At 42.0% G+C, this 14,150-nt stretch overlaps 1 protein-coding gene across 7 annotated transcripts in view; it reads right to left on the reverse strand.

Moving 5' to 3' along the window:
- Positions 1 to 14,150, reverse strand: part of TERT (telomerase reverse transcriptase) — a 501,506-nt gene that overhangs the window by 381,479 nt on the left and 105,877 nt on the right. For all 7 annotated transcript variants that reach the window (XR_012244450.1, XR_012244451.1, XR_012244449.1 and 4 more), the window contains exon 4: positions 7,456 to 7,642. Coding sequence is in view for 3 of the 7 variants with exons in the window: in XM_073630686.1 (XP_073486787.1) it covers positions 7,456 to 7,642 (187 nt within the window). In the remaining 4 variants the exon portion in view is untranslated. The remainder of the gene's footprint in view (positions 1 to 7,455; positions 7,643 to 14,150) is intronic.

Here is a 14,150-nt window from a genome sequence, read left to right on the forward strand (position 1 = left end):
TACATAATAAAAGGAGGAGTGAAATATCCTGGTCCTGAGAGATAACCGGAAATAATAATAATAATCTTCCTTCCCAACAGTTCCTCCAAAACAAATAACCCTCGCTCTAAGCATCTCGACAAAGGCAAAGCAAAAAGCTTAAAGCAACTGGCTCCCAGTTCCCACGTGTAGCTGATCTGGTCGTTGGTGGGCGTCACACCGTCACTATTACATCAGGTTTCTGCAGCAAGGAGACCAGACATGGCTACACATGGAAACTGTGACCAAAGTATGTATCTTTAAAAGTGAGATTTATTAACAAACAAAGCGAACAGCGAACATAAACAACCCCAGCAAACAGAACCAAACCCCACTGACAAAATAGCTAAAGAACTAAACTACTGACTAAATACAACTATATATATAATGTACTGACAAGGGTACAGGGATGCAAGGTAGCAGTGGGCAAACTGGGTACCAGGCAGGGAGCCAGAGCAAGGCATAGGAGGACAGGAGCAAGGAAGAGGGGTGCAGGCTGGAACAGAATCTCTGGCAACAAGGAGGCAAACAGAATAGTGACGCAGTGGGGAAAGGGAGGAGCAGCCCTAAATAACCACCTAATGGCTGAATGCAGGTGACTGATTATTACAGCCTGCTGGCTTCAGGGAGACACCTGCTAGTGGGCACTGAAAATGCAGCAAACAGCCCAGAGAAGCACAGAGCCACCAGCAGGTAAACTCAATCCTAACACGTCGGCTTTTATGTTTAATGCTTATGGTAATCCAATCATGTTCATCTCCCAAATTTTGAATTCCATACTTTAAAGATGTTTCAGCAAGGTTTCAAAACAGAATCTATCTTTAACACACATGGAATTTTTTCAAAACTAGAGATTATTTCTGCTTGGTCTTTAACCACCCAAAGACCAGCATGTTAAATGCCCTTGCTGTTCAGGCAATTTTTGGGGTTTTGAGCATACTTTGACTAACAATTATTTGGTCATGCAAAACTGTACCCAAATGAATCTTATATCATATCATTTTTTTAAATACCCACAAAATTACCCATTTTTGGAAAGTAGACACTCCAAAGAATTTTATATATAAGCATACAGTTGCAAAAGTATTCACCCCCTTGGCATTTTTTGTGTTTTGTTGCCTCACAACCTGAAATTAACATGGATTGTTTGAGCATTTGCATCATTTGGGTGATGTGATGTGTTGGGTTTGCCCCAGACATAGCGTTTTCTTTGATGGCCAAAAAGTTCTATTTTAGTCTCATCAGACCAGAGCACCTTCCTCCATACATTTTGGGAGTCTCCCACATGCCTTTTCGCAAACTCAAAACGTGCCATTTTGTTTTTTGCTGAAAGTAATGGCTTTCTTCTGGCCACTCTGCCATAAAGCCCAACTCTATAGAACGTACAGCTTATTGACGTCCTATGTACAAATACTCCAGTTTCTGCTGTGGAACTCTGTAGCTTCTCCAGGGTTACTGACTTGACTTAGGTCTCTGTGCTGCCTCTCTGATTAATGCCCTCCTTGCCCGGTCCGTGAGTTTTGGTGTGCAGCCGTCTCTTGCCAGGTTTGCTGTTGTGCCATGTTCTTTCCATTTGGTTATGATAGATTTGATGGTGCTCCTAGGGATCATCAAAGATTTGGATATTTTTTATTTATAACCTAATCCTGACTTGTACTTCTCAACAACATTGTCCCTTGTTTGAAGAGTTCCTTGGTCTTCATGGCAGTGTTTGGTTAGTGGTGCCTTTTGCTTAGGTTTTGCAGCCTCTGGGGCCTTTCAAAAAGGTGTGTATATGTAATGACAGATCATGTGACTTTGATTGCACACAGGTGGACATCATTTCACTAATTATGTGACTTCTGAAGGTAATTGATTGCACCAGAGCTTTTTATGGGCTTCATAACAGAGGGGGTGAAAACATACGCACATGCCGATTATCATTTTTTTTTTATTTCTGAAAAATAGTTTTATGTATATATTTTTCTAATTTTACTTCACCAACTTAGACTATTGTGTTCTGATCCATTACATATAATTCAGATTAAAAAAACGTTGAACTAAAGGCTGTAATGTAACAAAATAGGTAAAAAGCCAAGGGGGGTGAATATTTTTGTAAGGCACTGTACTTAAAATTACACATGACACATTCTTTTACATCTCCTGAGTATGGGGATACAACACGGGTGAGACTTTTTTGCTGCTTAGATGCACAGAGAGGCCTAAAAATCAAGGACCATAAATAATGCATCAGATTTCCTGACTACCTATCACACTTCTTGAGGCCCTGAAGTGCCAGGAGAGGAGAAACTGCCACAAAAATACCACATTTTGCAAAGTAGTGCGTAGACTGGTTTTATTTGCTTTTAATGTATTTTAATAAAAATAATTATGCAATGTTTTCCTCTTATCCTTTTCTGATTTAATGTATAATCCATATGGGGAAATGATGGCTTTTGAGATCTGGATATCCACAAACAAGTATGGACCATAAATCTTATTGAGTCTTGGTTTCTGGTGAGTTCTCAGAGAAACAGGGAAGGATTATTTTTTAAATCAAATCCTTTTTATTATTTTATATGAAAACAACATTGACACAATACAGATAAAAACCACAAAAATAGAAATCGTACCAAACCAAAACCCCAAATAAATAAAAATAAAAATAACCCCGCAATCCCACCACCCGCCGCTCACTCAGCGTATATATATATATATATATATATATATATATATATATATAAATATATCACACACACACACAGTGGGGACTGAAAGTATTCAGACACCCTTAAAATTTTCACTCTTTGTTATATTGCAGCCATTTGCTAAAATCATTTAAGTTCATTTTTTTCCTCATTAAAGTGGAGGTCCACCACAAGAAAAAAAATTGCACCAAAAAATCCCATAAAAATTGGAGGAAAGAAAAAAAAAACTTTTTTTAACTCATCTGAAATGGCTGTTGCTAGGCAGTCTTCCTAATCTGCCTCTTCCTACGCCGCGGTGATGTTCTGTCTTCTCCTCCCCGCGTTGTCTTCTGGGGAATGGGGCGCGGTGTGTTATGGGAACTGTGTGTGTCCCACAACACATCGCGTCCCATTCACAAAGCGCTGCGCGACTTGCGCATGCACAGTAGGAAACGGGCAGTGAAGCCATAAGGCTCCACTGCCTGTTTCCCTTAGTTAGGATGGTGGTGCCGGGACCCGAGAGGCGAGGGACGGGTCGGCCTTGGGCGGCCGACATTGCGGGCACCCAGGACAGGCAAGTGTGCTTATTTAAAGTCAGCAGCTACAGTGTTTGTAGCTGCTGACTTTTAAAAAAACTTTTCCCGGCCGGAACCACCCCTTTAAATGTACACACAGCACCCCATATTGACAGAAAAACACAGAATTGTTGACATTTTTGCAGATTTATTACAAAAGAAAAACTGAAATATCACATGGTCCTAAGTATTCAGACCCTTTGCTGTGACACTCATATTTAACTCAGGTGCTGTCCATCATCCTTGAGATGGTTCTACACCTTCATTTGAGTCCAGCTGTGTTTGATTATACTGATTGGATTTGATTAGGAAAGCCACACACCTGTCTATATAAGGCCTTACAGCTCACAGTGCATGTCAGACCAAATGAGAGTCATGAGGTCAAAGGAACTGCCTGAAGAGCTCAGAGACAGAATTGTGGCAAGGCACAGATCTGGCCAAGGTTACAAAAAAATTCTGCTGCACTTAAGATTCCTAAGAGCACAGTGGCTTCCATAATCCTTAAATGGAAGACGTTTGGGACGACCAGAACCCTTCCTAGAGCTGGTCGTCCGGCCAAGCTGAGCTATCGGGGGAGAAGAGCCTTGGTGAGAGAGGTAAAGAAGAACCCAAAGATCACTGTGACTGAGCTCCAGAGATGCAGTCAGGAGGTGGGAGAAATTTGTAGAAAGTCAACCATCACTGCAGCCCTCCACCAGTCGGGGCTTTATGGCAGAGTGGCCCGACGGAAGCCTCTCCTCAGTGCAAGACACATGAAAGCCCGCATGGAGTTTGCTAAAAAAAAAACACCCGAAGGACTCCAAGATGATGAGAAATAAGATTCTCTGGTCTGATGAGACCAAGATAGAACTTTTTGGCCTTAATTCTAAGCGGTATGTGTGGAGAAAACCAGGCACTGCTCATCACCTGTCCAATACAGTCCCAACAGTGAAGCATGGTGGTGGCAGCATCATGCTGTGGGGGTGTTTTTCAGCTGCAGGGACAGGACGACTGGTTGCAATCGAGGGAAAGATGTATGTGGCCAAGTACAGTGATATCCTGGATGAAAACCTTCTCCAGAGTGCTCAGGACCTCAGACTGGGCCGAAGGTTTACCTTCCAACAAGACAATGACACACAGCTAAAATAATGAAGGAGTAGCTCCGCAACAACTCCGTGACTGTTCTTGAATGGCCCAGCCAGAGGCCTGACTTAAACCCAATTGAGCATCTCTGGAGAGACCTAAAAATGGCTGTCCACCAACGTTTACCATCCAACCTGACAGAACTGGAGAGGATCTGCAAGGAGGAATGGCAGAGGATCCCCAAATCCAGGTGTGAAAAACTTGTTGCATCTTTCCCAAAAAGACTCATGGTTGTGTTAGATCAAAAGGGTGCTTCTACTAAATACTGAGCAAAGGGTCTGAATACTTAGGACCATGTGATATTTCAGTTTTCTTTTTTTATTAAATCTGCAAAAATGTCAACAATTCTGTGTTTTTCTTTCAATATTGGGTGCTGTGTGTACATTAATGAGGAAAAAATGAACTTAAATGATTTTAGCAAATGGCTGCAATATAACGAAGAGTGAAAAATTTAAGGGGGTCTGAATACTTTCCGTCCACACTGTATATATATATATAACATCTAAAAAAAAAAAAAAAAGAACAACAATATCCAGTAGTTCCTTAGGAAATACGTATGCTTTTCAAAGAGAATGATCCTATTGAGATCTACAATCCAATCCAATCGGACACAGTTGGTGGAAGGATTCACACACGTTTGATTGAGGCTTGGTTCACATCGTCAAGGGATACGGCTCGCAGCAGGGGTCCAGTGCGTCCCCGTTCTCCATTTCAGGGATGAATCAGGGCTGAATAAAGCCATAAAGAGCCAGTCACAATCTCCTGTCATACAAACTGGATGCGGGGAAACCCACGTCCAATTTGCATAGGTGTGAACCCAGCCTGAAGGTTACACCTTTGATGTGATTGAAAATTGCACTGAATTGCACATAGCACTGCATTGACTGCGTTGGTGTATGCACAGCTCCCGGCAAAGGACTTTTGCACAAAGATTTTTTGTATCACAGAATGGTTTCTATTCACACATTCCTATATACACACAGTATGTATAGAAGATGGTTTAACAAGCCTTAAGAGCACAGACACTTGATTATAGCACATTAGCTTAAAGGGATAGTGCACATTAAACTGCTCACAGATATAATTAGTGCTGTAATGTTTTAATTAATTTTGTACTCTAAATATCGGGGGGGGGGGGGGGGGGGGGGCGATTTATTGATACAGCAGCTGGGGGGCTTGCCATTAAAAGGTGTGGTGCAGACATAACACATACACAGTGCATCTGGAAAGTATTCACAGCACTAAACTTTATCCACATTTTGTTATGTTACCGGCTTATTCCAAAATGGATTAAATGAATTATTTTCCTAAAAATTTTACAAACAATACCCCACAGTGACAACGTGAAAGAAGTTGGTTTGAAATCTTTGCAAATTTATTTTTTTTTAAAAAAGTATTCACAGCCTTTACCATGACACTCAAAATTGAGCTCAGATGCATCCTGCTTCCACTGATCATCCTTGCTAATTTTCTACAACTTGATTAGAGTCCACCTGTGGTAAACTCAGTTGATTGGATATATATGGTCACACACCTGTCTATATAAGGCCCCACAGTTAACAGTGGATGTCAGAGCACAAACCAAGCCATTTAGTCCAAGAAATTGTCTGTACACCCCTGAGATAGGATTGTATCAAAGCACAAGATCTGGGCAAGGGTACAGAAACATTTCCGCAGAATTGAGGGTCCCAATGAGCACAGTGACCTCCATCATACATAAATGGAAGAAGTTTGGAACCACCCAGACTCTTCCTAGAGTGGGGGGCCAGACCAAACTGAGCAATCGGGGGTGAAGGGCCTTAGTCAGGGAGGTGACCAAGAACCTGATGGTCACGCTGACAGAGCTCCAGCATGTCTCTGTAGAGAGAGGAGAATCTTCCAGAAGATAAACCATCTCTGCAGCACTCCAGCAATCAGGCCTGTATGGTAGAGAGGCCAGACAGAAGCCACTCCTCAGTAAAACGTACACGACAGCTCCCCTGGAGTTTGCCAAAAGGCACCTGAAGGACTCTCAGACCATGAGAAACAAAATTCTCTGGTCTGATGAGACAGAGATTGAACCTGATTGGCCTGAATGGTAAAGGGTCTTGTCTGCAGGAAACAAGGCACCGCTTATCATCTGACCAATTTCATCCTTACAGTGAAGCATGGTGGTGGCAGCCTCATGCTGTGAGGAAGTTTTTCAGTGGCAGGAACTGGGAGACTAGTCAGGATCGAGGGAAAGATGAAAGCAGAAATGTAGAGAGGCATGCTTGATGAAAAACTGCTCCAGACATTGGACTTCAAACTGGGGCGAAGGTTCATCTTCCAACAGGACAACGACCCTAAGCACACAGCCAAGATAACAAAGTAGTGGCTACGGGACAACTCTGTGAATGTCCTTAAGTGGCCCTGCCAGAGCCAAGACTTGAACGCAATTAAACATCTCTGGAGAGATCTGAAAATGGCTGTGCACCAACGCTCCCCATCCAACCTGATGGAGCTTGAGAGGTCCTGCAAAAAAGAGTGGGAGAAAATGACCCAAAAATAGGAGTGCCAAGCTTGTACCATCATAGTCAAAAAAGACCTGAAGCTGTAATTGGTGCCAAAGGTGCATCAACAAAGTATTGAGCAAAGGCTGTGAATACTTATGTACATGTGATTTTTTATTTTTAATAAATTTGAAAAGATTTCAAACAAACTTGTTTCACGTTGTCATTATGGGGTTTTGTTTGTAGAATTTTGAGGAAAATAAGGAGTTTAATCCATTTTGGAATAAGGCTGTAACATAACAAAATGTGGAAAAAGTGAAGTGCTGTGAATACTTTCCGGATGCACTGTACATCACAGCAGATGTAAAACTGGAGTTAGGTTTTAAGTGGAGCTGCTTAAGCAAAAATAGGAAGCAGAAGGTAGTTAAAAAAAGTTGTTACTAATCAAAAGCTGCACCTGATATACAGTATGTGTATAATTCCAGACCTTACAATAATAAATTACAGTGCATCTCAGATACCAAGCAACATGGGGGAACAGGTCCTAAGCAAAAATAGTTAAAGAAAAAGTGACAGTTTATAATGAACATGCATGCAGATTACCTTCTTCTGCAGGACTTCCTTCCTTGGTTGCAACTCCAAAGCAGCATATATTTTTGCTATTGGGCGCAATCCATTCTTTTTTGGAATGAAGCGTAATGTGGATACCAGGGGATGTTTTTTCTTTTTTTGTATGCTCACTATTTCATCAGGTGACATTGAATGCAACTTTACATTTGTCAAATGTTTCCTTTTTGAAATGAAAATAAACAGTTTAAAGTTATATTGGGTATACACACAAACACCGTATCAATTTCAGATCACATAAAACCCATACTTTAGGAATTGCAGACTTGCGAGTATTAGGACTGCTAAAAATGATTTTAAGTAACAAACTGCAGACAAACAGCGTATATTCTCCCTATGGCTTTCTTCAGTACTCCCTGGATTACAGGAAACTGCTTGCCAATATAGGAGAAATTATTATTTTGGCATAGCTCCTATCTAATTTTGTCCAACACTTAATTCAATTCTCAAGAAATACCTACGTGAAGCTTTGAAAGAGGAAGTTGTAAACTGAACTCTGCCTACAAAAATACTTGGTCCAAAAGGATGGGATAAGTCTTCAGTCTTTTCTTTTTTTAAAAAAGGTATCAACAGGGAACAAAGCAATACAGTTTAAGTCTAAGTAATGATCAAATACAGTTTTTTTTTTTTTTATAGTCATTAAATAATGTAAAGAATTCAGAACCTGCCAAAGCCAAAAAATGATGACTGTGCAGTAGGACATAACAAAAATGTTATGGTCATAAAGGAAGCAAAGTTAGACTGACGAGGTAAAAAAAAAAAAAAAAAAGAGAACATTTTATGTTATCTAGTTCCAAAGATTGGGCACAACCAGCAAAAGCCAGCTGATGTGTGGTGATGTCTCTGTTTACAATCACCAAAAATGTAAACATAGAAAAGATTTTCAGTAGGGTGCCTCTATGATGGTCACGGCCATGTCACTGTCCAACTATATTCTTATCAGATGCCCTTGTTAAAGAATTCCAGAGTTGAAAGGATAACCAAATCACCATGAGTTCCAGAATGTTGATTAGAATTTCTACATTGCCCCTTTTTGCAAAATGGTGAAAATCGAACATATGCGAAAATGTAAAAATCCAAATTTCTCAAAAAATCGGAAGGTTTTAATTTTTCCCTTACAGCTTTTAGAATTTGTGAAACACCCCCCCAAACCAAATATTTTCTGAAAGCACATGACCTGTAGCACAAAAAGAAGGTGCTACAGATTTTTAAGACCCCGCGATATTTGCACAAATGTTATCAAACAATATTTTCGTTAAAAATGCACTAAAACCAATTATTTGCAGATAAAAACACAGCTAATTTTACAAAATTCTTGCTATATTCCTACTAAATAGAAAAAAGCTTAACCGGTGTTGTGTTAATAAATAACAAATATTTGTAAAATTTTAAATTGTGCCTTTTTGCAAAATGGTGAAATTCGAATGTACCCAAAAATTTCTCAAGAAGTATGGGTTTTATTTTTCACTTGAAGCTTTCAGAGTTTGTAAAAGACCCCCCCAAACCATATATTTTCTGAAAGCACATGACCAGGCTCAGCTGCAATACTAATGAATGGACGGAAGCCTCTGCATAGCATTTTACTATGCCACTGACAGCTAAACATAGGAGCGATTGGTACCGATCGCTCACTATGTTCACCTAGACCTTTTCATCCTGACCTTAGCTCTGATTAGTGGAATGTGATCTGCTGAATAGAGTTATGGTGTTTTTCAGCAAAGTCTGCTGAACAGTTTTGATATAAGCACATGGTCACTGAAATGACTATGAGCTTATAACACAAGGAAGAATGTGAGGGTCCGTACAGCATACAGACCTTGCAGTGAAAGGTTTAACCACTTCGCATCCAGGCCAATTCTGACACTTCGCTCCTACATGTCAAAAATCATCATTTCTTTGCTATAAAATTACATAGAACCCCCAAACATTATATATATATATTTTTTTAGCAGAGACCCTAGAAAATACAATGGCGGTCATTGCAACTTTTTATCTTGCACGGTATTTGTGCAGCAATTTTTCAAACGCTTTTTTTTTTTAAAAAAACAGTTTCATGCTTTAAAAAAAAAAAACAGCAAAGTTAGCCAATTTTTTTGGCATAGTGTGAAAGATGAAGTTACGCTGAGTAAATAGATACCTAACATGTCACGCTTCAAAATTGCACACGCTCGTGGAATGGCGCCAAACTTTGGTACTTAAAAATCCCCATAGGCGACGATTTAAAATTTTTTACTGGTTACATGTTTTGAGTTACAGAGGAGGTCTAGGGCCAAAATTATTGCTCTCGCTCTAACGTTTGCGGCGATGCCTCACATGTGTGGTTTGAACACCGTTTTCATATGTGGGTGGGACTTACGTATGCGTTCGCTTCTGCGTGCGAGCTCACGGGGACAGGGGCGCTTTAAAAAAAAAAAAAATTTTATTGTTAATTTTACTTAAAATTTTTTATTCTGACACTTTTTTAAAAAAAAAATTTTTTGATCACTTTTATTCCTATTACAAGGAATGTAAACATCCCTTGTAATAGGAATATGACATGATCGGTCCTCTTTACAGTGAGATATGGGGTCAATAAGACCCCACATCTCACCTCTAGGCTGGGAATCCTAAAATCAAAAAAAAAAAAAAAACCATCACCGCTTCCCAGCCGAGGCGGCGCCGTTTTTTTGAATGCAGAGGCCGGGCGTGACGTCATAACATCGCGCCCGGCCTCTGAACGATCATAGAGACTCCAGCGACCATCTGGTCCGCCGGAAATCTCTATGATCTACATCCGGCACCGGCGGATCCGCTCTCCGACTCACCGATCACTGAGGTGAGTCGGTAAAAGCACCGGGGGGCGGGGACGTCCCCTTTGGCCACCCGTAAGAACGATCAAGCGGCGGAAGGGCCGCTATGATCGTTCTTATGGTGTACGGAATCGCCGGCTGAAAATGCCAGTATCTGAATGATGTCTGTAGCCTCAGGCATCATTCAGATATAACCCCGGGAAGTCGAGGCCATCATATGACAGCCTAAGGATGCAAAGATTCTGCAGGTGACCCATATTGTGGATCCCTTAAGAGCAGAGCTAAAACTGGGGCAAGGACCTTGATGAAGACACCAGCCAGGGGCAGTGGGGAGGCCAAAAGGAAGGGGGTCAAACCCCAAATGCAGACTGCTCACCACTTAACACAGAGAGCACTGAGGAGGCGTAAATATAAGAATGTACAGAAAGACACCATGGATTTCTATGGAGGCCAGAAAACCCCCAGAAAAAAGGGAGACAATGACTCACCTGGTATTTTCCACGCAAAACCTCTAAACCAGTAGGAACAAGTTTAGCATGTTCAGATTCAGAATGGGAAAAGCATCTCTGTTCAGTTTTGGAACTGTACAGAGTTTCAAGCAGAGCCCTTTAAAGCTTTTTCCTGGTACAGGGATAATAACTTCTTAGGTTTAAAGAGGTTGGGCAACTAAAACCAGATCCATCTGTTACAATGTGAAAGGAGGCAAGTTGGACAGTATGAAGCAAGGAGAAGGAAGAGTGCACAACTCTACTTTGTAGCTCCCGGGAACAATTCTGTGGACCCAGGCATCTGTGATGTTATGGGACCAGAAAGGCGAGACGGCAATGAGACATCTCCCACCTTGAGAAATGAGGCTCCAGACTTGACTGGCTTGGAAGTGCATGTCTCCTTGCCAAAGTATGTTCCTGTTTTAGATTTAGCATTAGAAGACTGGGAGCGATAGAAGGAACTCTTCCTAACTTCAGTAGTAGTAGGCCTAATGGCACATGCCTTTTTCTTCCTGGGGAAATAACTTACACCCCCTCTCCCACATTATCTCCTTGATATGCAGTACATACTGTATCTACCTAGTGGTAAAGGAGCAAGCCTTTTTCTCCTGGGGAGAGTACTCTTATCTTCCCAGAACATCTCACACTCTACCCCCTCCCCACTTCATGCTCTCCAACTTGTCTCCTTCCCCATTATGTTGGATGGATCTGCTTTTGGCTACCCAACAGCTTTAGAATCAAAAGGTAAAGGCTCAAGGCAAATCTTGCAGGGGAGTTAAGCTGACCAGCATTCAAGTCAGAGAATCCTGTGCATGTGCAGGTAGAAGACTCATCCTAGACATTTGGCAAAGTGTGCCTGCCAAGCCATTGAGGCAGTAACACAAGGCTGAAAGAAAAAGTTGCAGCTGACTATGAACAGAGGAATCTGTAAAGTGACTCAAAGACTGTGCAATTTTCTTCCCTTCCACCTAAAGTAGAAGGAAAGAAAATTGCTTTTATTCCCCCATCAACAAAGAGTGTTGATAGGGGAGAATCCCTCCCACAGCACTATCGTTCTGCCAGCATGACGTTAAGATTCCGGGCCATATGCGAATTCCTGACAAATGGCCATAGATACAACTACAGGTTGCATGGCAAGGTCAGCCAGAACAAAAATAGCCTTAAAAAAGGAGAAGTCCAGCCTGAGCTGGTTTGGCTGGGCTTCTCCTATGGGGCATAGAAGTGCATTTCGTTTTGCACTCCTGTGACCCGTTTTCAGCGATATCCGCTCTCTACTGACATCACTGGAATCAGCCGCTGAGAACCTGAGACGGACGCTCCCCGACCCTCCACATCTTAGCGCTCCAATGAGCGTGGAGGAGCAGAGAGAAAGAGTTCTTCACTTGGGGAGCTGAGAGAACCGAGCCATCGCGGTGTTCGATGGCTCGATTCTCAGTGAAGAGGCACCGGGGGACAGATGCAGCATCGGTCCGATGCTGCATCCACCTAGGCAAGTATAATGGGTAAATAAAATTAAAAAAACCATACTTCTCTTTTAAAGAGGGCTTCTATTCTTTTATGTTCCTGGACCTCAAACATGGGATTATCCTTTCTGGGGGCCATGAAAGGCCTTTTAGGGTGGGAAATGGCTGGATTTACCATAGGAACTGCCAGTTTTCAAAAGGAAACTTTTCTCAATATCAGATATTGTTGGTACATAGTGTTTGGGGGGGAATACAATCTTAAGGGGCACCAGTCATCACTAAGGACAGGCTCAACTTTAGGGACTATATACTAAACACCATAAGGTTAGCAGACTCTGGCTGTGCCAATGCTAAAGGAGTGTGTACAATCAGTGCAGAAATAGCCTCCTTTAGTTTTGGAGAGATAGTTGTAGCAGGTGTATCATCCAAATTAGATGTCTCAAAGGGCAGTGATTCTTTCTCAGCAGATGCCTTCTCTACAAGTACCATGTCTGGCTGCAAGGCAGAGTCAAAGACTGAAGTCAGAAAGGAGATATAAGGGTCAGAGCCATGACATCTGTAATCTAAGGCCTCAACAAAGCCAGACCTTCTAGTAGTCAGTGGTCTCAGCACACCCCAATAAGAGAAAGATTGCCCCCCCCCCCCACCCCAGGAGACAGCTCTGCCTTGTACTCCTTGAATTCAGTAGCACAAATAACAGGCAGTTAACTCAATCCTGGCTTGGGCCTCCCACAATGGGCATACCCCTGTAAAAGTCTTCAGAGACAGGGCTCTGCCCCAGGCAGGATCCATAAAGCACTTTGCAGTTACCTCCACATGCTGCACTATGTGCCAAGATAAGTGCCCACAGCAGTATTTAGTGTAAAACAACATTACAGGCTGGCCTTACATCTTCCAACTGGTGGGGTCCGAGTATGGCCCCCAAGGTTCTGCCGAGGAGCCCACCAATCTGAAAGCTGCATTAAAAGCTGCACTAGCTACAGTGAAGCCAAAATGATGAAATTATCATATTCAAAGCAATCATCTTGTAAGAAATTACTCAAGAGTGTGAAAGAGAAAAAAGAAATTAGAAGTTAAGCTTCTCTAAGACTGAAAAGGTCCATCATCCAAGGACACTAGCAAAAAAAACACTGATTCTAGTTGGGAGTGGAAGGGGATTTCCCTGCAGCCTGACTTTTTCACCAGTATCCAATAATCTGAAAGTAGCTGCACAAAGCTAGCCATAGATCGATCAAAATTTGGACAGTTCAGCAGTTGATCATTTGATCGACTTCTGTCGAAAGGCCAAGCTGGAAAACTTTTGTTGATCAGCAGCTGCTAACCAGTATAATCCGACAGTGGTGGGTCTTGCTGTCAGACTACATTGTCCTGGCGAGGGGGGATTCCTCCATCCACCTCGCTGGCTGGACAAAAAATGACCCGTCTATGGCAAGCTTAAGAATCCTTAAGACCTCTGCATGCCCATCGGTGTCTGCCAGACCACAGAACATAAAACATAACTTGTAAAGAATGAAATGGGAAATAGAAGACAACACCTTTGGGAGGGTTACCATCTGAAAGGGAATATGGCCAACTCATGACCAAAGAGGTTTGTTTCAATTTACCATATATGTGTTAGCTTGTGGATGGTAGGGTTATAGCTCTATTTGTAAATCATTACCAAGTTTAAAATCCCAAAAATTCAGATAGTGCTGTTGGTATTAAAAACTAAAGTTAGTAGCTATATAGCAATACAAAGCCATATATACGGTATAATACAAACTACGGGCACAGCTTTGGGCAGTTTTACACCTACTCCCTGCGACTGTGTGTGTGTAAATCTGACAAGCTGTCAGATGGAAGCGATCCAGCAGCTGTGCAGCCACTGAATTGCTTCCACACAACCAGATGGCGGCCCATCCATTAAGGGCACACGGGCGCCACCCCCTCAT

This window comes from Aquarana catesbeiana, linkage group LG05 (assembly GCF_042186555.1).
Source record: "Aquarana catesbeiana isolate 2022-GZ linkage group LG05, ASM4218655v1, whole genome shotgun sequence".
NCBI classification, from domain to species: Eukaryota; Metazoa; Chordata; class Amphibia; order Anura; family Ranidae; genus Aquarana; species Aquarana catesbeiana.